The sequence below is a fragment of the Odontesthes bonariensis genome, chromosome 19 (genome assembly GCF_027942865.1).
Source record: "Odontesthes bonariensis isolate fOdoBon6 chromosome 19, fOdoBon6.hap1, whole genome shotgun sequence".
NCBI lineage: Eukaryota > Metazoa > Chordata > Actinopteri > Atheriniformes > Atherinopsidae > Odontesthes > Odontesthes bonariensis.
In genome coordinates, this window is record NC_134524.1 from 24,428,954 (window position 1) to 24,454,639 (window position 25,686).

The 25,686-nt window shown below is 41.4% G+C and overlaps 2 protein-coding genes across 2 annotated transcripts; one reads left to right on the top strand and one right to left on the bottom strand.

The window, feature by feature from the left end:
- The first annotated feature begins 5,757 nt into the window (after positions 1 to 5,757).
- Positions 5,758 to 10,891, top strand: LOC142368732 (Fc receptor-like B). The gene is made up of 6 exons (XM_075450918.1): positions 5,758 to 5,788; positions 6,501 to 6,764; positions 7,052 to 7,300; positions 7,472 to 7,585; positions 8,592 to 8,663; positions 10,839 to 10,891. Exons 1-6 carry the CDS (start codon positions 5,758 to 5,760, stop codon positions 10,889 to 10,891), a joined length of 783 nt encoding a protein of 260 aa, XP_075307033.1.
- Positions 10,892 to 11,476: 585 nt separating this feature from the next.
- On the bottom strand, positions 11,477 to 19,175 carry LOC142368733 (uncharacterized). The gene is made up of 3 exons (XM_075450919.1): positions 19,153 to 19,175; positions 15,934 to 16,499; positions 11,477 to 11,508 (listed from the first exon to the last, which is right to left on the bottom strand). Exons 1-3 carry the CDS (start codon positions 19,173 to 19,175, stop codon positions 11,477 to 11,479), a joined length of 621 nt encoding a protein of 206 aa, XP_075307034.1.
- Positions 19,176 to 25,686: the final 6,511 nt, after the last annotated feature.

Consider the following 25,686-nt stretch of genomic DNA (forward strand, 5'->3'; position numbering starts at 1 on the left):
AACGGCTTAAGTTGCCTCCTGACTCCGGCTCCCTGTCTGCACCTGGGTCCTCCTTCCTCGCCTCCACCTCCAAACCGTGACAGTGGAATGATGAAAAGAATTTACATGTTGGAAATCCCATCTCATTTATATACCAACATTTGATCTCTGCTTTGTGGTTTCACTTTCTTCTCACGGCAGGTAGATATATATACTCTGACGTTACTTTTGGTTGTGCTTTTGTTTTGTCTGTTTCAATGAACCTGACATCTTGGACACCTACACGTGTTTAAATACTTCATCACTGTCCCAGCCGTTTTACACGGCTGGCCGTTCTCTGACAGTTCATGCTGTAACTCCTCAGATGAGTGGCACTTCAGAATGAAATTATTAGTCCAGCAACAGTGCTGTAGACCTCAGATTGAGCCCTCTCAACTGTTTTTGGTTTGTTTTTTATTTTATCTTATGTATTCGGTCAGTGTTGTGCGCCACCTTCATCCACCAGGAGAGGGCGCAAGTTTACAAGATTGGCTAAACAGGACTGACCAAAATAGGCAGTCAATTTAAAGGGATAGTTCGCCTCTTTTGACATGAAGGACCATGAAGGACCATAAATATGACCATGCTAAAGCCTAAGTAAGAAGGGGAAAATATGTTATATTTTATATGTTATAGTTTGGCTGTGGAATGTTTTGTGTCAATAAAACATGAAGAGAAAGTCATCCACATTGTACTAAAGTTCTAGTAAAATTGACTGCTGTTCTGCGCCGGCTGGACCAGCATTAAACATGCAGTTCATTCAGAAGCTGGTGTTAGACTTTTAGTGAGACATAGTGCAGTCTTTTAAATAGCCTGGCTAGGCTAAGATGCTAACGCCAAATTGAACAGCGCCTTTTGCAAAGATAGGCACATTGGATATTATTTCCTGTAAACGTGTTTCAAAAGCACATCACAAAGCTATACAAAAGACCACAATGGCTTAGTATACATGTAGTGACCATTTGTCCATAAAAACAAATTAAACTTAAACCAAACAAAATCAAAAGACCACTGATGCACCATGGGGGATGTGGTTTAACGCAGGCAAAAGAAGATGATTTATTTCAAAACAATAAAACAAACAAAAGAACAAAGAAAACCATGCCTGTTACTTTCTCCTTTTCCCTGGTAAAAAACCATTGGCCCACCCAGGTGCATGCTGGTACTCCAGGTGCCTACCTACGGTGCCCAGTGTGACCCAATTACCAAAATATTCTAAACAAATAACTAACAAGGAATACTAGCAAAAAATCTAATCTAAATAAAGCACTGAAATCAATCAAATAAAGTTACTCATAATGAGCTGTTGATATGCAACACCATGGGATCACCTAAGATTCGTCTTTCTACTTGTCCTGCTGGATATCAGTGCTGCTTTTCCTTCAGCCGATCCCAACTACAACAGGTCATCTGGATTTAAGGAATCACAAAAGGCTGATGTGAGTGTCCTTTATCTGAGTCCAGTTTGTTCTCGTAAACAGTCAACCTCGTTACAAATACAGTTGTCCGTGAAAACAGAGTGAAAGAACAATGAAGACACGGAGTGATTCCTGTGCCGTCCAAGTTGCGTCTCTTTAATTCTCACAAATGCAAAATATAGTATAAACTCTCCAAATGTAATATTCTCATCCGTTTCAGGTAAGTTGGAAATATCTCTACTTTTCACATGCATCCAATAACCTAATAAACACACGTTCAAATCAGATTGAAACATTGTTACACTCAGTGGGGTCACATGGCACTGAAAGGATCGGATAATTGGCTAAATTACGATAAGACTGAGTTATTAAGTGCATGTAGACACCTTAATCTGACAAGAAATTGGATCGGATTGGATTACTCGCGATCGGATTAAGACCCCGAGATAAACGTGTTTGCAGACGGTAAAGCACGTGGTGAATTAGACTTTGTGTTCTGCGCATGCTCGAGATTTTTTCCCGGGGTCGTGAGCCAGAAGTCGGAAGAGACGATATTACTGTTGCTGTCGCCGCCAGAAAGAAAGAAACACCGCGATGGAGAATGCACCGTTGTGCATCGCGTTTGTGCAACAAGCAGCTCATCACAAACGAAATGTAGAGGGACGTAGCTTCATCTTGCTCTTCGTTCGTGTTACGACCCAAGGGTCGTATATAGTGTGTGTGTGTGTGTGTGTGTGTGTGTGTGTATGTTAGGGCTGCAGCCAGGTGAGTTGTCCCAGCTGTGACTGACTAGGTCTAATCAGCTGGGCTGCTTTTAAAAGATGCTGGAAGACGCAACCCAGGAGCCCGTGGGACCAGCTGTTGTTGGAGTGTTTTTGCAGTAGCTTGTGCAGGTTGTCGTGAAGCATAACTCTTTCAGTGGAAGGAGGTTGACAGTTTGATTTTGGGTTCTGTTAATCATTTAGGCTCTTGTTCGTCCTCAGCAGGTTCCGTTGGGTTTGTGTTTTTCTTCTAGGTTTTGGTTGAATAGTATTACTTTTCTTTTCCAATACCATCACACATCAGTTCTCATTGTTTTATTTCCTCAGCTCGGGACACTTTATTGTTACCCCGTAACAGTTCGCCATTTTTTCGAATGCCTGAGTTTGTTGTTGTTGTTGGTGGTGTTGGTGAAGCGGTTAACCTTGAGTGGCTCTATTAGCAACAGTTGAAATGGGTACGGGTTCTGCACCGGCCCGTCGTGGTGAAAAAGGAGCTGAGCCAGAAGGCGAAGCTCTCGATTTACCGGTCAATCTATGTTCCTACCCTCACCAATGGTCACGAGCTGTGGGTAGTGACCGAAAGAAGGAGATCGCGAATACAAGCGGCCGAAATGAGTTTCCTCCGCAGGGTGTCTGGGCTCTCCTTTAGAGATAGGGTGAGAAGGTCGGTCATCCGGGAGGGGCTCGGAGTAGAACCGCTGCTCCTCCGCATCGAGAGGAGTCAGATGAGGTGGCTCGGGCATCTGGTTAGGATGCCTCCTGGACGCCTCCCTGGTGAGGTGTTCCGGGCCCGTCCCACTGGAAAGAGGCCCCGGGGAAGACCCAGGACACGTTGGAGAGACTATGTTTCTCGGCTGGCCTGGGAACGCCTCGGGGTCCTCCCAGAAGAGCTGGAGGAAGTGGCCGGGGACAGGGACGTCTGGGTTTCTCTGCTTAGGCTGCTGCCCCCGCGACCCGATCCCCGGACCAGCGGAAGATAATGGATGGATGGATGGATGGATGGATGGATGAAATGGGTACAGCGCCACCTATTGTACCGGGGAATGACATGCTTTGTGCCTCTGATCCGATTCATTCAACGCCATATATCCATGGATAATTACCCTTGCTCAACTCATTCTTATTGTAATTTAGCCAATAATCCGATCCTTTCAGTGCCATGTAACCCCACTGAGTGTAACCTGACAGTACAAAAGACACAATATATACTGTACATCTATAGTACAAATGACAGTATCATTTTACTGTGGCTATCATGCTGTGTTAATGGGTGTGATACACACTTGCTCCACAAATTAGCTCACGGAGGAACATAAACATTTTCATCTGTACAAATCTTTCATAAACATCTTTAGATTCTTCTCATTAAAATAACGTCTATTAAATAAAACCATGTGCAAAATACCCGTTGCGCGTGTTTCTTATTTGCAGGTGTGGAACTGTGTGTGAGTGTAATGATTACGAGCAGTAAAGCACACTCGACTGCCTGCAAGACAAAGGCAGGGGCAAAGAACACCCTCAGTCTGTAAGAGTGGCGGCTTTTCGACTTTCTTAAACATCAATAAACACACGAACACGATCCTACAACTCACTCTTAGCATATGTACGCACAACTGAAAGCATAAAGAGCTTAAAACCACCAACTTTGTGAAAACAGACAGAGTGAAAGAAGAATGAAGACACGGAGTGATGCCCGCGCCGTCCAAGTTGCGTCTGGAGAGTGGGCGGAGCGGAAGACGTCCACACATGAGACCCATAGACATATATTTGTCTATGAGACCACCCAAATGGCAACAGTTCCGGTCTCGAAGCTCCCACTTACTAATTTTCCTCTTAATGCCACAGTATATATGAAAAATAAGATCTGCATATCACAGATATTCACATTCAGTCCGTAAAAATGAACAGAAAGATTAAATTCCTTTTACAATGAGATTAAATTCAAATGAATGTGGTGACACATTTTGCGTTCACAACAGTAGGAAATTCATTTAAGTGCTGGGCAGTGAAATGGACTTCACACTGTGCTTTTTTTTAAACTTAATTTCTGATTCCTTTATTGTATCTGAGTCACAGACCAGGGCGGAAAGCTGTGGTTTCTACGGAGATCACGTCAGTTTGAGCCTAGGTGAGAGTATACTTGCTGGCATTTTTGAAAAGCTTCCTTTAACATTTCAAGTTTGGACAGACTAACATAATAATTCCAACATTTTTTCTAATATCTTCTAAGTGTACTTACTAGGTCTTCCTCCCACGCTAAAGTTAGTCATGGAGCCACATACACAAACCATGCGTATGGAAAAAGAAGCCACATTATTTACAATAAACCAAAACAGGCAATTTCATGGAGCATCTCATAGGTGCAGGGCTGCATGGTGGTGTCATGGTTAGCACCGTCGCCTCAAAGCAAGAAGCTTCCTGGTTTTAACCCCTGGCTGGGGCCTTTTAACTCCCCTGCGGAGCTTGCATGCTCTCCCTGTGTATGTGTGGGCTCTCTCCGGGTACTCCAGCTTCCTCCCACCGTCCAAAAAGATGCATGTTCTATGTTAACTGGTTATTCTAAATTGTCCCGAGGAGTGAGTGTGAGCATGCATGGTTGTTTGTCTCTGTGTGACCCTGTGATGGACTGCTGACCTGTCCAAAGTGTACCCCACCTCTCGCCCAGTGGCAGCTGGGACAGGCTCCAGCCTATTCTGAATTGGATTAAGCGAGCTTAGGAAGCGGATGGATGGATGTGGGTGCTACAGATAACTGCAGCAGTGAATCATGCATAATGAAGAAGACATCTCCAATGAGACATTAAAAATGGGAATCAATATTTTGAGTTCGTTCTGGATTTTTAGGAACAAGACTTTCACAGAGCTGTTTAAAAAAAAAACATCAAACATACCACGATCCATTAGTACATCTGTGTCTCCCTCCTGATCATCTCCATAGACTGTATGTGATGTTGGTTGCGAATTCATCTGCTGACAAACAAAGAACAGGATATGTTGGTCCTCTGCTGCAGCCCTGATTTGTGTGAGTTGACAGATGTTTTGGCCACTGGTTTCTAATCTGACCGCTACTTTTTAGCTCTGCAGGGTCCTTTGCTCAGGACTTACATAGTTGATTTGCTTGTTTATTTTTTTTTTTTAATTCAGCTATTTTTGTTCTGTTCATGGTTACAGAACTAAGATCCCAAATAAATTGGATTTCCTTTTTCTCTGCTTCACTGATTAGTGTCTCAGTTGTGGATTTGTCTTTTCTTTCATGATTCCACTGATTAAGCTTTGGTGGACAACCAGAGAAGAGAGCCGTGTGTGTGTGTGTGTGTGTGTGTGTACCGTACAATTCTGCCTTTGTGCATACGCAGTTTTGGTCATGAATCTGCACGGTTTTATGCATCTGATCAATGCAGTTCCACATTTCCATCAGGAAATTAAAGCTACAACCTCCGTCTCTGTAAAGTGCCGTGAGACACCTCACATCCTGCTTTATTAACACTCTCAGAGCAGAGTCATGCAAAAGCCTCCCTTCAGTGGCAGTTCAGTCTGCCAGTCGACCACCAGCCGTGCAGCATGGAGATCACAGCACTCTGCACTATTTTTGGTGAGTTCCAGATGTGTTCAAGTTCCCAACAGGTAAGCCGAATCTGTATTGGATTCTGACTTATAAACAGAAGACTTTTAGAAAGTAAAGTCTACTAAAGTAGATTGTGATGTGGGGGGACGTTTGTTTTTGCATCATTCAGAACCGTAAAAGGGAGTATTTTTCTGTATTCGACATAAATGTATTCTAGAAAACACCTTACAAGGTTAGTAATTAAAAGACCACTCGTAGTAGTTCTGCTAAATAATGCCTGCACACTTATCTGGGACATTTTGTATTGTGTAAATCATCGTATGAAGCCATTAAAAGTGCTGTTACCTCAAAGGCTGTTGGTTACATTTTTGTCCTTTATTACCATTTTTTTTTTTTTTTTAGCACTGACAGCATCCATTTTAGGTTTTTAATGACATATTTTTCATCTTTCTGCTCACACAACACAGATAAAAGAGCCAACGCTCTCAGGGAAAGGAAACCACATGGATCAGTTAAAAGCAGTTTTGTTCAACAACAAAGCAGACGCTTGTCTTTTTAAATGAAAACTCTTTGGCTACACATGTACCTAGAAGGTTTTCTTGGGTATTCTTCATAACTTGCATGATGCAGGGGCACATTTGTTGAGGCGGAAGGTGTCACTTTCGATTTTACAACACAAGCACACAATTAGCAAGGCTAGCGAACATGGTGTAAACACAGTTCTCTTCATTTGTTTCAGGCTGTCTCAGAATCCTTCCCAACAGATCTCAGTTCTTTCTCTATGAGTCAGTTGCGCTGAGCTGTGCAGACCAAACAAACTCCTCTGGTTGGAGAGTGAAGAGAAACACGTCCACAAACAAAAACGAAGAGTGTTCAATAACTTGGGGGAAAAGAAATGAAACGCACTGCTTCATTCTGGACCTTTACCACGTAGACAATGGAGTGTACTGGTGTGAGTCTGGAGCCGGAGCGTGCAGCGACGCCATCAACATTTCTGTGACTGGTGGGTTCAAACAAATACCGAGAACCACCATTAAATTTTAATAAGTACTGAACGAGTGTCTGTGAAGGAGAAACACATGTGAATCACTTACTAACACCTCGATAGGTCAAAAATGCATGATAGAGGTGTGGGCCATTTGCCTGTGAATAAAGTTGGGAAGATAAAAGAAAAAAAAGATTTTCTCTTTAAGCAGCCTTTTGTTTTTTAGGAATTGCATTTAAATCAAGATGCTGGCCTTGAGTTGCCAACAAATGTTCTTGTGATCTTTCCACCCTGCTATCGCTCAGGTGGTTCCGTGATCCTGGAGAGTCCTGCTCTCCCTTTGTGGGAGGGCGAAGCTGTGACTCTGCGCTGCACGAATAAAGATTCCCCCTCCTCCAACCTCACAGCTGAATTTTATAAAGATGGCCTCCTTATCGGGAGCAGCTCTACAGGAACAATGACCATCTTTGGTGTCTCCACGTCTGATGAAGGCCTTTACAAGTGTAACATTAGCGGAGCTGGAGAGTCACCAGACAGCTGGCTGTTTGTTCCAGGTGAGTTGAGTATCAGAATGTTAGAATAAGAAAGAAGATAGTGCTGAATACCAGGAGATGCAGACTGATAAGTTACATGTCTTTGTTTTGTGGGCAGCCAGTTGCAATTTCAGGGCTGTTGTTTTTTGCATTGAAGACAAACTATGATTTTCCCTATTTGCTGTGTTGAAGGTGAGCAACATGAAACACTACGCCCCCATCTCGCACATGTCTTACTTCCTGTGGTTGGCTTTGGCCTCTCACTTGGCTCGGTGTTGCTGCTGTGCTTCCGAAAGAACCTTAAAGGTTAGAGTTTGTTTCTTTTTAGATAAATTAAATAACATTTTATACATATTACACCACAGACACACAAAAACTTTTCACAGAACATTAAAAAAAATACAGCATTTAAAAAAACAAACTTAGATCTTTCAAAGTTTGGACACATTTGACAAGATGAAATTCTATTTTAAAAAAGAATAAAGTACACCAAAAGGACAGTACAACTTCTATACAAGAACCTAAGTCCGTGCCACCAATAGGTTAGATGTAATTGTTTAGTTTCTTGTGCAGACTACTCTCATCAGTCCCCTTAAACTAAGAACACTTATGTCCTTGAGCTGACCACATACTATAGCATTCATTTTGGAAGTTAAGGGAAATGGCAGAAAAGGACCAATCCCTGCTTTTTTTTCATTTATTCCATTTTTCCACGAAAGAAAGAATTAATCAAAAATTGTGAGGTTATACTGGGGAAGAAACAAGCCCTTTACCTTACATTTGTGTTCCCTAAGAATGTTCTGAGGGTAGCTAACGTTCGTAAGAAAAAGAATAGTCTGAAAAACTGAGATGAAAATTCACTGGCGTCTTTTAAAACTGTGATGTTTTCGTTCGATGTTTTCGCATTAAAAACCTTGACTGTCGTTACACTGTAATGATTACAGGGCCCAAATTTTGACCAAAAAAAAAAACCTGACATAAAACCACCAGCAGCAAACCACTTTTCCGACAGATGGTAAAGAGTATGTTGAAACATTAAATGACGCCCATGACCTGCATGCACAGGATTTTATGCAATGCCCTACTGCCACATTGCAATGGATAACAGTACATATGTTCCTAATTAAGTGCTCAGCGTGCATAAATACCAAGTCAGCGATGAATCACCCACTAATCCAATGTTAATCGTGTCTAAAATGTATATTTATTTACATTCAGTTTTTTTTTTATTGTTGTATTTAGCCTAAAATATAGGAGCTTGAATTTTTTTATACCAGCTGGTGGTTTAATGTAAAAAAATATTCCTCTGCAGGTAAAGCCAACTGTGCTGTAACCTACACTGATGTCACCATCACACAGGGAGTGCAGCCAAAGAGCGATGCAGGTAAACACAGCTGGAGTCATCATCAGCAGATATAAAGGACATTAAATATCAGTGGCAGCAGAGATTTTGTACAGTTTACACAACAGCGTCAGTGGTAGTACTCCGAGTGTAAGTTTACCTTTGTGAACATCATGTGTCAGACTATCCCTCTTAGGTGTGTAAAATTCCAACCTCTCACAGGTTTTATGCTCGCATCACTGAGTCACCACTAAGGTGGTGAGTTAAACAGTTGGTCCACTGGTATGAACTTAAAGCACAACTTTCAGGTGAGCAACCCCCAGTGACTTAAAGCGTAGGAACATGTTGGTGTTACAAATACATTTAGAGCAGTTTTATTATCATTAGTATTTACTTAAAAAAAGAAAGAAAAACACATACACCATGACAGTTGTGTACCCATGACAAGGGGGAGCAGCCAAGCTAGGGCAAGTTTAATGTGAAGAAAGATGGCTCCACACAGGAGTTTTGATGTTGAAGAGATAGAAAATGTAATTGCAAAATCACATGACAGACGACAGTCTTGTATTTATGAACCTAACAGACCTAAACCTAACCTTGTACAGAGAAGTTAAATAGTACTGTGAAGAGAGCCGGTGGAGAACTTAGCTGGTGTGCTGCTGAGTTAGCAACATTCGCTAACATTTGCTAATGTTGTCTTGGCAGCACTGTGAGGTTTGCCGTCACATATCTAAGTCTGACAAAGCTGGTCATTTACCACTGGAGTGTTAGACATAACACTAAACCAAAGCTTATGCCCATGGATCAGCTGATGGGCTGTAAGTCATGTTACACAACAACGCCGCGCCCACAGAGACGTTACATGGAAACACAGGACTGCCAAAGAAAAAATAGAAATAAAACCAAGAGTGGAAATATGAAGATTAATGACAAAATAATAACAATTAGAACAAGTAGACTCTGTTGACACACTGGTGAGGGCCTGGTGGCCGAGTCCTGGGTTATGGGGCTCATCTGGGTCTACATCAGAAAAACTGTGAACGGTGTGTCTTAAAAGGTTAAAGTCAGCCTTACATGTGGCAGAATAGATATAAGAGAACAAGAGAAAATAAAAAAATATTCTTGTAGACCTAGACAGTCATGGAATGTCAGCTTCAAAGTTCAGTTCTCTTTGCATGAGTTTTTATTCACAGTTATGAAGAGTTATGAGTTAGTGAATGGAATGGAATCCAAAGTTCATGTGCCACCACACTACACGATGTGTGTCGAAAGTTGTTTTATTTTAGTTTTTCACATAAGGTTGAGGTGATGTACGACGGTTTACAGGCATGTATGAAATGAAGTTAATCAATACTGTCCTTTCAATACTCCCATGTTTAACTGGTTGCATGGGGAGGATTAAGTGACATTACTGTTTAGAGTGAAACTCTTCCAAGCCAAAATATATTTAAAACAAGCACAAGTAAAACATATTTGTTGTATGGTGCCCTTATGCCTCTGCTCCACTATAGTTCACTGGTAGAAATGGCACGTTTTTATTCTAGTACTTTCTAATGGCTTTAGTTTCTCGTTGATTAAGATTACTAAAACAATATACAACAAAGCTCTAATATCAATCAAACTATTCAGTAGCTAAACCTGCAGTCAGGGTTATGAGCTGCGACACCCATCTATCATCTCCCGCTTATAGCTGCAATATATACAATGAAAATGTGTTTGCATTCATGCATCACTAATTATTGCAAAACTGAAATTCTGTAAATGAATTGATAGTATGAACAATAAAAAATATAAGGTGTGATGCTGTGGACCTTCTGTCACTGGGAATCTACGATGTCTTTTGATTGAAAATACACATCTGGATAGTGGAGTGGTAAGATATCCACCTTTCATGTGGGTGACCTGGGTTCAAATCCCCTGCATGAAAGGTACTACCTCCAGTAGGGGTCCTTAGGTAAGACCCCCGTTACTCTACCTGCCTGTAAGTCGCTTTGGATAAAAGCGTCTGCCAAATGCAAAAACATAAACATAAACGCATCAATGGTGTTTGGAAAAGCATCAGAAAGCTTCCGCAGTAAAATGACGAATGTGTCTGAGCCACGAAGAAAAATCTGAAGGCTACAAATGCTTTGCATGCTGTGAACTATGTCCACCCAACTCTGACAACTTTGTAACACGCTAATAGATTAATCGTTGGCACGTTCCTGTCTTCTGCAGAGGTGACCCCTGAACCGGCCCTCTACTCGACAATCAAGCCAGGAGCCACCTGAGAGGAAGCAGTAGAACGTTCACTCATCTATTTCATTTGTGTCATTTTTTTGGACTGTTTTCCACCCCCAAAATGTGCCCATGGGTGGTATGTTCATATTTGACCTTTTATTACTTTTGAAAAATATATGATCTCTTGTGCTCAGAAGAGAAACTGAATGTGAAGTGTGAAAGTGGCAGCCATGAGAGGGACAGTAGCGGTTTCTCCTATTGTACAGACAATAATCTTTATTTAAAATCAAACATGTCACAAAGTTCTCAACACCAGTGTAAATAAACTAAACATCATCCATTTAATCATCAGTGGAATACATTCTTGCTGTTGAACAGGTGCTAACCAACCTTATTTCAAAATAAGGTGAGACTGAAACCAAAGAGTTCCAGCAACGGTGTCTTTCCATCTCAGTTTCACCCGCACAAATAACAACGTTGTCTGTGGAAAGACGGAGTGAACAGCATTCAGCATCTCTGCAGTCGTGAACATGTGAAGGGCAAGTTTTTCAAAAGCATTTACAAACGGTTTCCTGTTAGACTCCTGTGAACAGATGGAGACCTCTCAATTCCTGGGACTACCTCAAAAACTGAGCTCACACCTCCATGAGCATGTCGTCATTCACACCTGAAGAGTGAGGCAACAGTTTGAACAATTTGACTTTTAAATATTTCGATTGAATCCCTTTTTTAACTGCATTTAAAACCTTCCTTTAGCTATGTAGTAAGGATCTTCTTCGTTTGATATGCAGTATTTTGACAGTGTTGCCTGCATATTCATATATGTTCTCTCCAAACTCCAAACATGGATTGACTACACAAGCCTATGATGCACAGGCCCAAAGAGTCAGGGTGTCCTGGTCCAAAGTCATTTTTTGCCTTGGACCTTAGAGAGACACAAAATGACACCAAAGACATGCTAAGTTAACCAGAACACCTACAGCCCTATGCAAAACTGAGACAAAAAGAGGCAAGAAACAATTAAATATACGAAAAGACCAGACAAGGATTCAAGCCGGGTAAAAGGAGATTTAGAATGAACACAAATACATCCAAAGTGTTCCCACAGCTATAACACACAGGAACACACTAAACATGCACTCAACAATGACAACAAGATATGAAATGGCTGCAAAGAGAAATAAAACAACCAGAAAGATTCAAACCAAACACAAAGAGTCTCCAAAGGAATTGAATTCGATGCAACCCGATGAGGGAGCTGGAGAAAGCCCAAAAGAGATGGAAACTGAGCAGAAGAACAGACTACAAAGATGCAAAATGAGTGCAAATGCAATGCACCACATGAGAAGTAGGTGACATATATGAAAAAAACAATCACAAAACAAGCAGTCCTTTATGCAAAATGATTGCCACCCGACACAAAATAACCAAAGAAAGTCAGAACAACTGGAATGCAAAGCAATACAAAAAGAGATGCAAAATTAACACCAGCACTTACAAAAAAAGACCACCATGGCCTGAAAATGTCCCTGACTCATCTATTGTCTCCTGCTCATCCATGTGAGACGGCTCAGAAAATAGCAAACTCTGTGCCAGTCTGTCATGGGATAAAATGACAAAATAAAAACAAAATAATGAGTTATTCCCACAGCCAGAAATGTCAGATGATTTGTGCAAAAGAAATGTAAACCCTAAAAGTAGGTGCATCTTATCATGGGAAGCTGTTGTTCCCTGTTACATGAGGCTCGCAGATATCAGGTATGTTGCGTCACCTTCCAATGGGGAGCAAGTCTGCCCTCTAGTGGTCATTTAGTTAAAAACGTTCTCGTGTTAAACAGATACTGGGCAGTGGTTTGATCTGTCACAGGTATCTAAGATGCTGCATACTATGCAGTTTGTAAAACCCTAAATCCCTCTCTACAAATTACCCTGGCTTCCAATTCTTACCTAAAGAGCAAGAGCTTGAGAATGTAATCCAAACCAACTTGCTACAGAGCAACAGTATTTTGTCAGGGACTTTTTTTAACAACACAGTTTGTCAGGAAACTGCTAGGAAATTGTCTTTGAATTGGCTCTGAATGAATGAATTGGATTACTTTTGAATTTAATCAGTTGGATTTGATTGGATTATGATTACAATGAAGTGAACTCGAATTGGTTTGAATTGGACTATATCACTGAAGTGCCTTGAGATGACATTTGTTGTAATTTGGCGCGGAACTGAATTGAAACTGAACCAAAGTTTCATGGTTTTATTGCTACTTTGCCAAGTTGATCTTCATCTCCAATGACGTAATGGTCCCGTTAAACAAAACCAAGTTAAAACTGACTTATGCACAGCGGTGAGGCATTTAAAACACTGCAAGAGGAAAGTTTAGACATGTGCTTGTTCTTGTTCTCCTCTTTTCATGTACAAATGCAGTTATTTCATATCAACTGCAGGGAGATGCCAGTCAAAAGAAAGATTTCCCCACAGCGAATGTTGTCGGGGACATTATTGCAGTCAGCTGGTTTATCATATCTCAGCCTGCTCTTGTCTGTCTTACTGTTATTTGAAGTCTCAGGCTTTCTACGTGAACCTGATTATTTCACTTCTCCCTGAGAATCTGAATAGTTTTTCTTGTAGAGCGGATGTAAGGTGTTTTCCACACTCAGAACTACGTAACGCATCATTCAGCACAACACTCAACCTCCCTCTGGTATAACAGGGAACATTCTGCTCGCTTGGAGTCTCAGTGCCCTGAAAAATGCAGCTTTGTCTTTTTTGTTGAGGAGTCAGAGGTTCAGAGGCTCAAAATGTTTAGATTTTTGTTTTATCAAGTTGTGCTTCAAGCATTCACGGCTTCCCCACTTGAAAGAGACTGATCCATCTACCCACAGATTTCAAACTGGTTGCTGCTTCAACAGCAGAGTAGATTCAGCCTTTTAATTGAAACTCCAGTTAGGTGATTTTATTTTGAATTTGAGAAAAAAAAAAAAATAATCTGGGAACCACAATAATGTCAGAAACCAAAACATTACAGTTATATGGGCTGCTCAGAAACACAGGATAATGAAACAAAACATGCACTTTAAGCTTTGATTGTCCTTAAGTGAAAACAGATTATATCAATTAAAAACTTAAGCAATGAGCAAATACTTCATGATTGGCTTTTGTACCTGTTAAGAAGGGATTTGAACTAGCTGTGCACATTGTTTGTAGAGTGCTAAAATTGATTGAGTTTATAGAGATAAGATAATGATAATAAATACTTTTTAAGCATTGATAAACATTGATAAGATATACTTTTTAAGCACAACAACAAATCAAAATACCATGTAAATGGTGAAGAAATGCAATCAAACTGCATTCATAACTAGATTAAGAGGAAAACCAATGTAAATAATCAACAGAAAGAAAATATATATCATGTCCATCACCTGAAACAAAGAAATGGATTATTTATCCTAAAGGAAAGTTATATAGTTATAGTCAAGTAGGTCTTAGACTAAGTAGCATTGCTATCCTTGATTTGAGGACAAAGCTCCTGCTAGTTGCTATTTTGGTACTGGTATAAGACATGGTAGTGGGCTAGAAGAGTCTGGTAATGATGAAAGAACTGTGTGAGAGGAGCACACAGGATGGAGGAATTTGAAAAAGAAAAAGGAGGATTTCTGGTGGGAGAAGTAGCTGAGACGGAAGGCAGGCTGTGAGTGGAGATGATGCGATAGGTGGCTGAGATTGGAGGGCTGGTGGAGTTTGGCTGAGAAACGCTGAATGTTGGATGAGTAGCATTCATGGTGTAAAAAGCAGAGGGGGTAGTTTGATTAGGGAAAAAACTCAAAGGAGAAGTTGTATTAAAAGGAGTAGGCCTACCATTTATGTTTGAATGAGCAGTGTACTGAGCAGTTGCAGAAGTTAATGACCCGGTAGTGCTTGGTCTGGATGTACGCTCAGGGTCAGTTGGGTTTAAAGGGACACTGTTGCTGACTGTGGGGAAGTTGGTGTTAGGCATAGCAGACACCATGGCAGTAGTTGAATGACGTTTAATAGAAGTGCTTTCTCCAGCTGTTGAAGTCGTAGCTGTAACTGAAGCAGTACCTGGAGAAGGGTTGCTTTAAGCACCTTTCTAAGGTGTATGACTTGTAGTGGATATTGATAAAGTGGATGAAAGGGATTTGGTTGAACTTTTTTTAGTAGTTTGAGTCATAGCTGTGACTGCAACAGCACAGGGGGTTGATGAGGTTGTTTCAGGTGTTGTAGTTACTGGATTCTTGGCTTGGGTGAATGGAATAGCCGATGACTATTTGACAGGAGTTGCTTGATGGGTAGTTCGAACTTTTTCTGGGACAGGAGTAGTTTTAACGGGATCTGTTTGTAAATCAGGAATCAAACCAGTCTTAAGAGTGGTGGTAGAAGTTTTAGAAACTATTGCGGTAACAAGAGGTACGTTGTTTAAAGTAGGATCAGATGGGTCAAGTTGAACATGAGGAATGTCAGCTGAGTGGAATATATTAGGCAATTTTCCTGATCCATATTTTAGTTTGAATTCGGACCCAAGCCAAGAAATTCCTGATAAAACACCCACAAGTCCTCCTTGTAGGGCTGTTATACCTGAAGAAAAGATTCCTCCGACACCAGAAATTATTGAGGGGACTGGAATGTCCACTGAAATATTTGTATTTTTCTCCTGCTTGCTTTCATTTTCATGCTTGTCCTCATTTTCCTTTTTTTTCATTGTTGTGGTTGTGGTTGCAGTGGTAGTAGTAGTCGTAGTAATGCTAATGGTTGTAGCAGTAGTGCTTTTAGTGGTGGTTGTAGGGACTGTGATTGTTAGTGGAGTGGTAGTTTGGGGTTTAGTTGTAGGGAAAATAGTGGTTTGGGTAGTTGTGGTAGTTGTTTGGGGAGATGCTGTGGTCAGAGGGAGAGTGGTTGTTGGTGTTTCTGTAGATGTAAGTTCAGATGTGGTTCTTGGAGGTCCAGTTGTGGTTGTATGTGGTGGAGAATTAGTTGGAAAAGGGCTTGATGTGGTCTTCGGAGGTACAGAAGTGGTGACAGGAAATGTGGTAGTGGGTATGTTGGATGAGGTGGTGGATGGACTAGATGTGGTACCAGGAGGGCTGGATGAAGTGACAGTTGTGGTTGTAAACATGCCTGATGTGGTACTGAAGGAGCCAGTCGTGGTAGAAGATGGGACAAATGTTGTGGGAGAGTCAGATGTAGCAGGGAGAGGAGTGGACATGGTTGTAAAGGGGCCAGATGTGGTGGGGGGGTGGCCAGTTGTGGAAGTAGCAAAATGTTTGGATGTACTTAGAGGAGTAGATGTGGAAGCTGTGGTGGTAGAAGAGATGGATGTAGTTGTAAAAAGATGTGATGAAGTACTGGGATGGTCAGATGTGGAAGAAGCAAATGTGGTAGTTAAAAGGTCAGATGTACTGAGAGGGGTAGATGTGAAAGAAGGTGGGAGAGATGTGGTATCAACAGGACTAGAAGTGGAACTGGAAAGGATAGATGTTGAAGTAAGTGGAGCCGATGTAATGGTAGAAGGACCAGATGAAGAAGTGCTACGTGCTGTAGTAAAGTGTTCTGATGTACTAAGAGGGATAGATGTGGTAGAGGTTTGGGAACCTGTGGTAGTAGAAGGGATGGATGTAGTTGTAAAAAGATGTGATGAAGTACTGGGATGGTCAGATGTGGAAGAAACAAATGTGGTAGTTAAAAGGTCAGATGTACTAAGAGGGGTAGATGTGGAAGAAGGTGGGAGAGATGTGGTATCAACAGGACTAGAAGTGGAACTGGATGGGATAGATGTTGAAGTAAGTGGAGCCGATGTAATAGAAGAAGGATCAGATGAAGAAGTGCTAGGTGTGGTAGTAAAGTGACCAGATGTGGTAGTAAAAAAGTTAGATGTAGTAGAAGTAGATTTGAAATCTATAGAAATATTTGGGAGTTTTTCTGGCTATAAAGTTAATGCAACAAAATCTACAATTATGTTCATGAAAAACCCCACCGCTATACACTCCCTTCAAGAATGTTAAGAATAGTTTCACATATTTGGGTGTTAAAATTACACCAACAATGGAATCATTGGTACCCAGTAATTATGACCCCATAGTTGAGTCTGTGACAGGCTCTATAAACAGATGGAAATTCCTGCCACTGTCTATGATTGGACGTATTAATGTTCTGAAAATGAATATTCTGCCTAAGCTTCTTTACCTCATTCAAACCATTCCACTTGCTCCTCCTATTAACTTTTTTGTCAAAATGAAGCAGATCTTTTGTCATTTTATTTGGAATGATAGACGCCCCAGGTTACGTATGACTCTCTTGTATTTACCATATGATAGGGGTGGGTTAAACGTCCCTTTTCTCCAAGGATACTATTGGGCTGCACAATTGAGAGCGGCTTCATACTGGTTTGACACTACATCATTCCCTAACTGGGCGAGGATCGAGGAGAAGACAACCACCAAAATCTCTCTTAAGTTATATCTCCACTCAGCTAATCTTTCTATTTTGAAAAAATGTACCCTAAATCCTTTTGTTAAAAATACAGTGATCGTCTGGCATAAGGTTTTGAACTACTTAAAAGAAAATGCTGCTTTATCCCAATTTACTTCCATTTGGGGAAATAGAAATTTCACACCAGGTACAAATGATCTTGGATTTAAGATATGGGCTAATAAGGGTATCAACAAAATATCAGATCTTTATGATAAAGGTGTTCTTTTAAGTTTTATGGATGTTAAGCAAAGGTTTAAAATTGATTCCAAACACTTTTTTAAATATTTGCAGATTAGACATTTCATAAAACAAACTCAAAACTCCTTAAACATGCCTTCCCTGAACACTATTGAAATGATAGCTGTGAACTATTGTGGTAGACCTGGACTCATTTCTCGATTCTATCACAGTATCATTATAAAATCCATAGAGTCCTCAGATGATAAAAGACAGGCCTGGTGTCTAGATCTTAAAGAAGAAATAACAGATGAAGAATGGAAGCATGTATGCTTACAAAGCCAAGTTCAAACAATAAATACACGATTTAAGTTACTTCAGTACAAATGGCTGATGAGAACATATATTACTCCAGTAGTAAAACATCGTATTGATCCTAACACACCTGATCTATGTGTTAAATGTGGTACACATAAAGGGACTCTATTTCATTGTCTTTGGGAATGTTACATTATCCAAGAATTTTGGAAGGAGATAATTATGACTGTCTAAGATCATTGATACACATCTTCCACTATGCCCTAAGCTTTGTATTCTGGGACTTTTCCCAGAAAATTGTACACTCAGTAAGTATGAGAAATCAATGGTCATATATTGTATACTTGAAGCTAAACATAAAATCGCTCTCTCATGGAAATCTATGTATAGGCCAAGTAAGCAAATGTGGGCTGAAGGACTCTCACACTGTATAGCCATGGAGAAATTAACATATTTGATCAAGGGGAAATATAACACATTTGTTAAGATCTGGGATTCATTTATGGAGTTTTTGGAGGGAGGGGGTTTGTCGGAGATTGTATAATTTCTTTTCTTTTTTCTTCTTATTCCGCTCATGTTATTCTTTTCACTTTCTTCACTAATGTTAATTTCCAGATTTTGTATCTACTTACTGTTGTGCTTGATGAATATGTCTGTTAATGTGCCTTCTTTTCTTTTGTTTTTGTTGCCTTGTTTTTGTATGTGGTTGTTTGTTAATTAAAAGAAAAAAAAATCAATAAAGATATTTGTCAAAAAAAAAAGATGTAGTAGAAGTCAGCTCAATTGTGTAACTTCGGGGGGGAGATGTGGAACTGTGGGAGATAGATGTAGTTGTAATTGGTGCTGATGTGGTACTAGAAAGGCCAGTTATAGAAGTTTCACGTGTGGTAGGAAAAATGCCTGATGTTTTACTAAAAGAAGTGGACATGGTGCTTAAATGAGGCATCGTAGTAGATGGAGGGAGCCCTGTCGAGGTAGAGGCACCAGATGTTATGCTGGAAAGGCCAGATGTGGTTGAATGATGAAAAGATTTAGGCGTAAAAAGGCCAGACGTGGTCCTGGGATGGTCAGATGTGAAAGTAAGAAATGTGGAAGGGTCCGATGTCAAAGTTAGAGGTGTAGATGTGGTTGGAGGTGAAGCAGAATTACTTTGAATATGTGGAGGACATTTGCAGTCAGCATTAAGCCGTGGATAAAACTCAGAGACGGTCGTATGAAGAGGATACTGTGTTCCAGGAAACACGGTAAATTGCCCACCAAGTTTACTTTGCAGTTCTGCCAAGATCTCAGTCTGCAGATACATGGTGATGTTGTCTGGAACATTCTCACCCCAGTGTGCACTTGCAAGCCATCTATTCTGACTTTTAATATAGCTATATATACACATATATATATATATATATATATATATATATATGTGTGTGTATATATAAATATATATATATTAATATTTCTATAGCCTATTTTGTTTATCTCTCTGGAGAGATTTGAGAACTTCTGCTCCTAAAATAAAAGCTTTTGGATACAACATCTCCTGCGTCCTCCATTCCCTGGGTGTGACAAGAACGGAACAAAAGGCAGCACCAAAGAAGAGCTTTGGGGTGTCCTTCAAGAAGCCTGGAGAACTATTCCTGCAGACCACTTAGAGAAATGACAGAGAGCTTGTCTAAAAGGGTTCAGGCTGTGTTAGAGAATAAAGGAATATACCAAAAATTGACTTTCAAGTTTGTTCAAATTTTTGTCATGCAACCATAAACAACTGAAACCTCTCAAACTTTATAATGGTTACAGTGTACTGTGTACAGTTGTGTGAACTTTTACAGACCATAAGACCATTGCATGTGCTGGGTCCACGCATGACTTGTGTTGTAACATAGATACTGTACGGCTGACAGAGTCTCGTGACAAAGTGATGCAAAGGTGACGTGTTCAATTTCAACAAAATAGCTTGAACTGTTCTGAGATCTCCTCCAAACTGAGTTCACTCTGACTGCTGTCAACTGCAAGTAGTGATGTCTATTGTGTTTTATCTTATATGTATAATGTATTATTTCTTAATTTTTTAACTTAATCATACCCAGAATAACATGTTGATTATGTTGATATTTCTACAGTCAGCTCAACACTACATATATCTGTACAATGTTTTGTATGCCATGCTTTTTGTACATTTACATAGAACAATACATTTTATTGAAAAAAAACCCTTCTTAAACCGGTCACATGGTACGGCCGGTTCGAAAGGCCTCTGACGTCACCATATAGTCATCGACACGCGTCTCAGTACGAGCTTCACAAAATACATCCGAAGTTACTGGACACGCGTTTCAGAGTCAAATCCCTGTTGGAAACATCACTAAAGACAAATACGCACATTGAGAAACGGCCCATTACCCGACACACACTGCGAAGCCTCGGCTCATCTCGGCTCATCTCGGAACATCTGGTAGCATAGCAACAGAAAGCTCCATGCAGGTGAGTCCAGAAAAGAATGAATTTAGCGGTCAGACGTTAGCAGAAATGTCTTCAAAGTGCTCTGTGTCATTGGTTTGATTCCTGCTGCTGGACACGGGGAGTCAGAACATGCAGGAGAGAGTAAAAAGTTCAGATAACTTGGCTGCTATTCACAGTTAGCCCGGCCTGCTAATGCTAAAGCTAATGCTAACCGTTAAAGCGTTAAACCATCCCAGAAACACAACCTCAGATATAGATTTCAATAAGCCGGCCAGATGGCCAAATAAAATGGAGCTTTATCCTTTTAGCTGTGTGTGAAACATACTTCTGGGCCATTTTCTTCCTCTTTTCTAACCTTTTGGGGCACTTTTTGACCATCCTGTCACATTTCCCACTAAAGCTGCAGTTTTCTTAACTTCTTTCTGTAGTTTTGCTGAAATCTTTTGTGATTGAAAAAGTTTGATGATCAATGTCAAATGTAGAATGGTTCTTTCCAGACTTATCTGAGTATCATTTGGCTTTTTGATAGAAGTGTGCAGCCAAAACATGTGATTTGATGTGTTTAACGTACACAATATGCCATATTTCATGATTAGATCTTCAAATGGGACTTAATTATGCTCAATATAAATACTTTAATGACATGAAGAGTTTAAGTTGTGTGAAGAGGAGTCATAGCATTATTATAAAGACTTGTGGGTGATCCAGGAAAGTATCACAGGAGCAGTAGAAATCCAGTTCTCCTCAGTATCAGTGTGTGATTTCTCAGATTTACAATCAGAAGCCCATTAAAAGACAGTCTGACTGTCCTCTTCAGAAGTGTCTCATGAAAGCTTCATTATTCACTTTCCTTTACATATCCAATATTTTCTGTTATCCACGAATCAACAAGGACTGAGCACATGATAAAAAGGTTCTGGAAATGAGAACAGGTTTAGAAACGGAGAGAATCTAAACCTCAGTATTTGGGATGATATTGGGACCCTTTCCTCAAACAGGATCATTGTCTTAATGTAGTAAAATGATTTAAGTTGATGGTGTTCCACTGACTCAAATGAGATTTATGGGATATTGCACACAGTGGGTGTCGGTCTACAGAGTTATTATTACATTTTTTTCTGAATTTGATCAAAAAGCTACACATATTTTTAACTGTGACCTTAGTGGGTCTTTAAAGAAGCATTTTAAAGTTCACAGGGATTTAAATAAAAAGCACAGTAATGAGTTTAATGGAATGTGACTGGCTGGTTGAAAACTGTGCAGACCAGAATGGAGCAGCAGAACCAGGAGCTGAACCAGGGGCAGAACCAGGGGCAGAACCAGGAGCAGAACCAGGAGCAGAACCAGGAGCAGAACCAGGAGCTGAACCAGGAGCTGAACCAGGAGCTGAACCAGGAGCAGAACCAGGAGCAGAACCCCTCCACCAGTAACAGAGCCGGCTCATCCTCTGGGTCCACCGGGCCACAGGTCAGTGTGGAGGAGGTTTTTATTTTATTTCTTATTTATTTGGTTAGGACTCTGCACATTAATCAACATATCAGCAAAGCATCCATGTAAATATGCCGGAGTTAGCACAGCTGCTAAATTTCATCCGTTGTCCTCAGGCAGGTATCATAAAAACATACAGACAATACACCATGACAAAAAACTAAAGAACAAACAAACAGAAAATATTTAGAAAGATTCACATCAAAGTTAAAGGTATAGTTCGCCTCTTTTGACATGAAGCTGTATGACATCCCATATCAGCAACATCATTTATGAACATCTTCTTACCCCCTGCTGCGTCCTGTGAGCAGAGTTCCAGCCTCGTTTTGGTGTTGATGAAAGTAGTCCGGCTAGTTTGCTAAGGTCCCGAAAATAAAGCGTTTTGCTTCTCAAAACAATACGCGTTCAAAAGAGTAATACATTTGCATCACAAAATCCTCCTTCCAGAAAAAGTCAGAGCTCACATCGCTTGGCCCTATTTTCTCTCCCTTCGTATCACTGCCTGCTGTGTAAACCGTGCAGACCGAAGTGCAGCCCGAGCACTCCCCTGCTTCCGAGCAGCAAACCCAGTAACAGGTGCAGCTATCGCTAGGTGGCTGTTAGTATTGATATGAAGGGAGGCAGAAATAGTGGACGTCATTGAGGGATACTGCATCATACTTAGCTGCCTTCCCTCTAATTTTTCATGTGTCTGGGCAAACACACCAGCTCCCTGAGCACACTGAGGAGCACTGTGAGCAGCATCAGATGTGCACGCTGTGGCCACACACCTGTATCACACCTGTGCAACACCTTGGATCATAGCCAGTTACATGGCTTATTAAAATAATCAAATCACAGCAGTAATTTCCATTAGTTGCACAGGCTGGAAAACTGGGTTGGATTTTCTGGAGCGGTCCTTAACTGGGGCCGGGGGAGACTCCGCCTGTTGGACTGCCGGGGCTGGTGCAGACTCCACTTGTTGGGCTGTTGGCGCTGGTGAAGACTCCTTATCTTGGGGTGAGGATGATGACGTTGCAGGTTCTTTCTGGATCTACTGTCCTCCATGGTCAGTCCTTGTCTCAGTGCCCTCACCAGAGCATTTAATGCTCTTTTTGGGAAGTCCAATTAAAAGAGCATTACAGAAATGGATTGTGCTGGAGATGAATGCATAGATGAGTGTCTCCTGGTCTTTTTGGGAGAGGAAACCTTTAATTCTGTTGATGTTTCTGAGATGGTAAAAAGCTGCCTTGGTGACAGCTTTGATGTGGCTGCTGAAAGTCAGATATGAGTCTATCAACACTCCGAGGTTACCAACTTGGTCAGTGATTGTAAGGTTCCGAGTCTCAAGATGTTTACCAACGCTGACCCTCTTCTCTTTGCTCCCAGACAGAATGATCTCAGTTCTGTCTTCATTTAATTGTAGAAAATTCTCTCTCATCCAGGTGTTTACTTCCTCCAGACACTGACACAGTACGTCTGCTGGGCTGCAGTCGCCATGGTGACAGAGACACATAAAGTTGTGTATTGTCTGCATAACTGTGATAATTGATGTTAAAATTCTGCAATATCTGACCCAAAGGGAGCATATTCAAGTTAAACAGAAGAGGTCCAAGAATTGACCCATACATACATAAAATAAAATGAACTTAGAAACGTGTGGCTGAATACAGAGGAGCCAGGTCAGGAAACACCATGACAGGATGCCATCTGCACTGGGTGCTGCTCACAACACACGACCAGGACGCCTCCACTCGGGCACACATAGGCCAGCGAGGGGCCCACAGCAGTGGAGCACTGCCGCAGACCCCCCCACCCGGCCAAGCCAATGCTCACCACAAGTCAGAGACATCCCAGCCAGAGTTGATCACAGCCCCCAGTACAGATGGTCCCCACCGTCATGGCCACTCGCTCAGATTCATAGCTGCCAATTGTAACAAAATCAGTCCGGCCTTCTAAGTAGGACCTGGACCAGTTAAGGACCGCTCCAGAAAATCCAACCCAGTTTTCCAGCCTGTGCAACAGGATTCTGTGATCTACAGCATCAAATGCAGCGCTGAGGTCCAACAGAACCAGGACTGAAACATTACCAGAATCAGTATTCAACCTAATGTCGTTTAACACTTTGACCAGAGCTGTTTCAGTGCTGTGATGACGTCTGAAGCCTGATTGAAAGTTATCAAGACTTCTACTTTCATTCAGAAAGTTGTTGAGCTGGTTAAATACAACTTTCTGAATAATCTTGAATATAAAAGAGAGGTTAGAGACAGGTCTGTAGTTGTTCATCATCAATCAATCAATCAATCAATCAATTATACTTTATTAATCCCCGAGGGGAAATTTCCAATTTCGGTCAGGACAGACAAAACAGAAAAACAGACATGGGAGAGAGAGTGTGACCAGGCATCGCAGCCCGCGGGCTCACGGCCACGCAGGCGCCGCCAGATAAGAAGGAAGGGGGACAACATTGGGTGAGGGGAGGGAAAAAAATCATACTTCACACTGTACCCTTATCAGGATACGGTCTGAGATCTCAAAAAAAACCTCAGCACATAAAAAGCAACATATACACAAGACAACAACAACACCATAAGCAATGGGACAGTGAAGAGGTGAGGAGTTGCATGTGTTGTAAGTGAGCATGTATGTGTATGCGTGTGTGTTTGTTCAATAAGTCTGCACAGAAAGTTGGATCAGGCAATTGTCCTTGACAAGTTGGAATATGTCAGTCAGTTCCACAACAAATCTCACAGGAGTGCAGGAAGGGAGGGGGAGGACATGGGAGTGAGCATCATGTTATCATAACAAACATGGACAAGTGATTATGCAGCTGGCTACAAGGCCAGTGTGGGGCACCAGATTGAAATAACAATTAATTTCGATCAGACAGACAACTGATTGCGCTCTCTGTCTTTCTGTCCATTGCTGGAATCTCATTGCGAAGTCCCTAATTTAGCCGAATTGTGGGATGTGGACCCTTTCCGCCCGGTCCAAGCGATCAATCAACCATTCTCCCAGGTCAATCCACTTCTCTTCTGAGTCCAGGAATCTCCGCCAGCCTGCGAACCTGCGCCAGGGTTGCATCTAGTTTCCGATTCTGCTCCCGTAGCATTTCAGTCTGAGCGTTGATTGCCCTTGTGACCCCATCAAACGCTTTCCACGATCTCTTAATTTCACCAAATACCAGGTATCCTCCAACTCCAAACAGCAGGAACCCGAGTATCATAAATCCAAATATGTAGACGTCTTCCGCGTCCTCGACAGCCAGCATCGCCAAACACACGATGCGCCACGTCCCCCATGCATCCTCCGTGTATCCAGCGAAGAATGTCCCGTCAGGGCAAGACGCTTGTCCTTTCGTCATCTTCGCGGTTGAAAAAATTTGATCAATAGCATTAAGACCCCAGCTGACCAAATCCATGTTATTTGGCTTCGTCTGATATGTAAAAAAGATGCTCAAAAGACACAGACACAGACAGGCTAAGCAGGGCAAAAAAGGGAGGGAGGAGCAGAGAGAAATGCGACCTCTTCACCGAGAGCCAAGAGCAGAATCATAGAGAAGTCTAGAGTTTAATGGCTTAATGGCAGCTGTCTTTAGTGACTTGGGAAAAATGCCTGATGCCAGTGAGCTGTTAACTATTTGTAGGAGATCACTTTCTACTGAGGTAAAAACAGTTTCTAAAAAGTCGGATGGTATTATGTCCAGATTGCAAGTGGTTTATTTCAGATGCCGAACTGTTTTTTTTTTTTTTTTTTTTTTTTTTTTAACTATTTCTTTGGGCTTTTTATGCCTTTTAATGATAGGACAGTGTGAGAGAGACAGGAAGCAGAGGGCAGAGAGATGGGGAAGACACGCAGCAAAGGGCCACTCGGTGCGGGAGTCGAATCGGGGCCCGCTGCATCGAGGACTGCAGCCCCTGTACATGGGGCGGCTGCTTAACC

Excerpts from the sequence above, each read along its gene's own strand:
- LOC142368732 (XM_075450918.1), top strand. The coding sequence starts at position 5,758 with ATGGAGATCACAGCACTCTGCACTATTTTTG. Across the intron at positions 6,765-7,051 it reads CATCAACATTTCTGTGACTG|GTGGTTCCGTGATCCTGGAG; the intron begins GTGGGTTCAAAC and ends GCTATCGCTCAG. Across the intron at positions 7,301-7,471 it reads CAGCTGGCTGTTTGTTCCAG|GTGAGCAACATGAAACACTA; the intron begins GTGAGTTGAGTA and ends GCTGTGTTGAAG.
- LOC142368733 (XM_075450919.1), bottom strand. The coding sequence starts at position 19,175 with ATGGCTTGCAAGTGCACACTGGG. Across the intron at positions 16,500-19,152 it reads GCTTGCAAGTGCACACTGGG|TACTTCATCACATCTTTTTA; the intron begins GTGAGAATGTTC and ends TGACCATCCCAG. Across the intron at positions 11,509-15,933 it reads CACTTCATCCAGCCCTCCTG|GTGTGAATGACGACATGCTC; the intron begins GTACCACATCTA and ends CTCACTCTTCAG.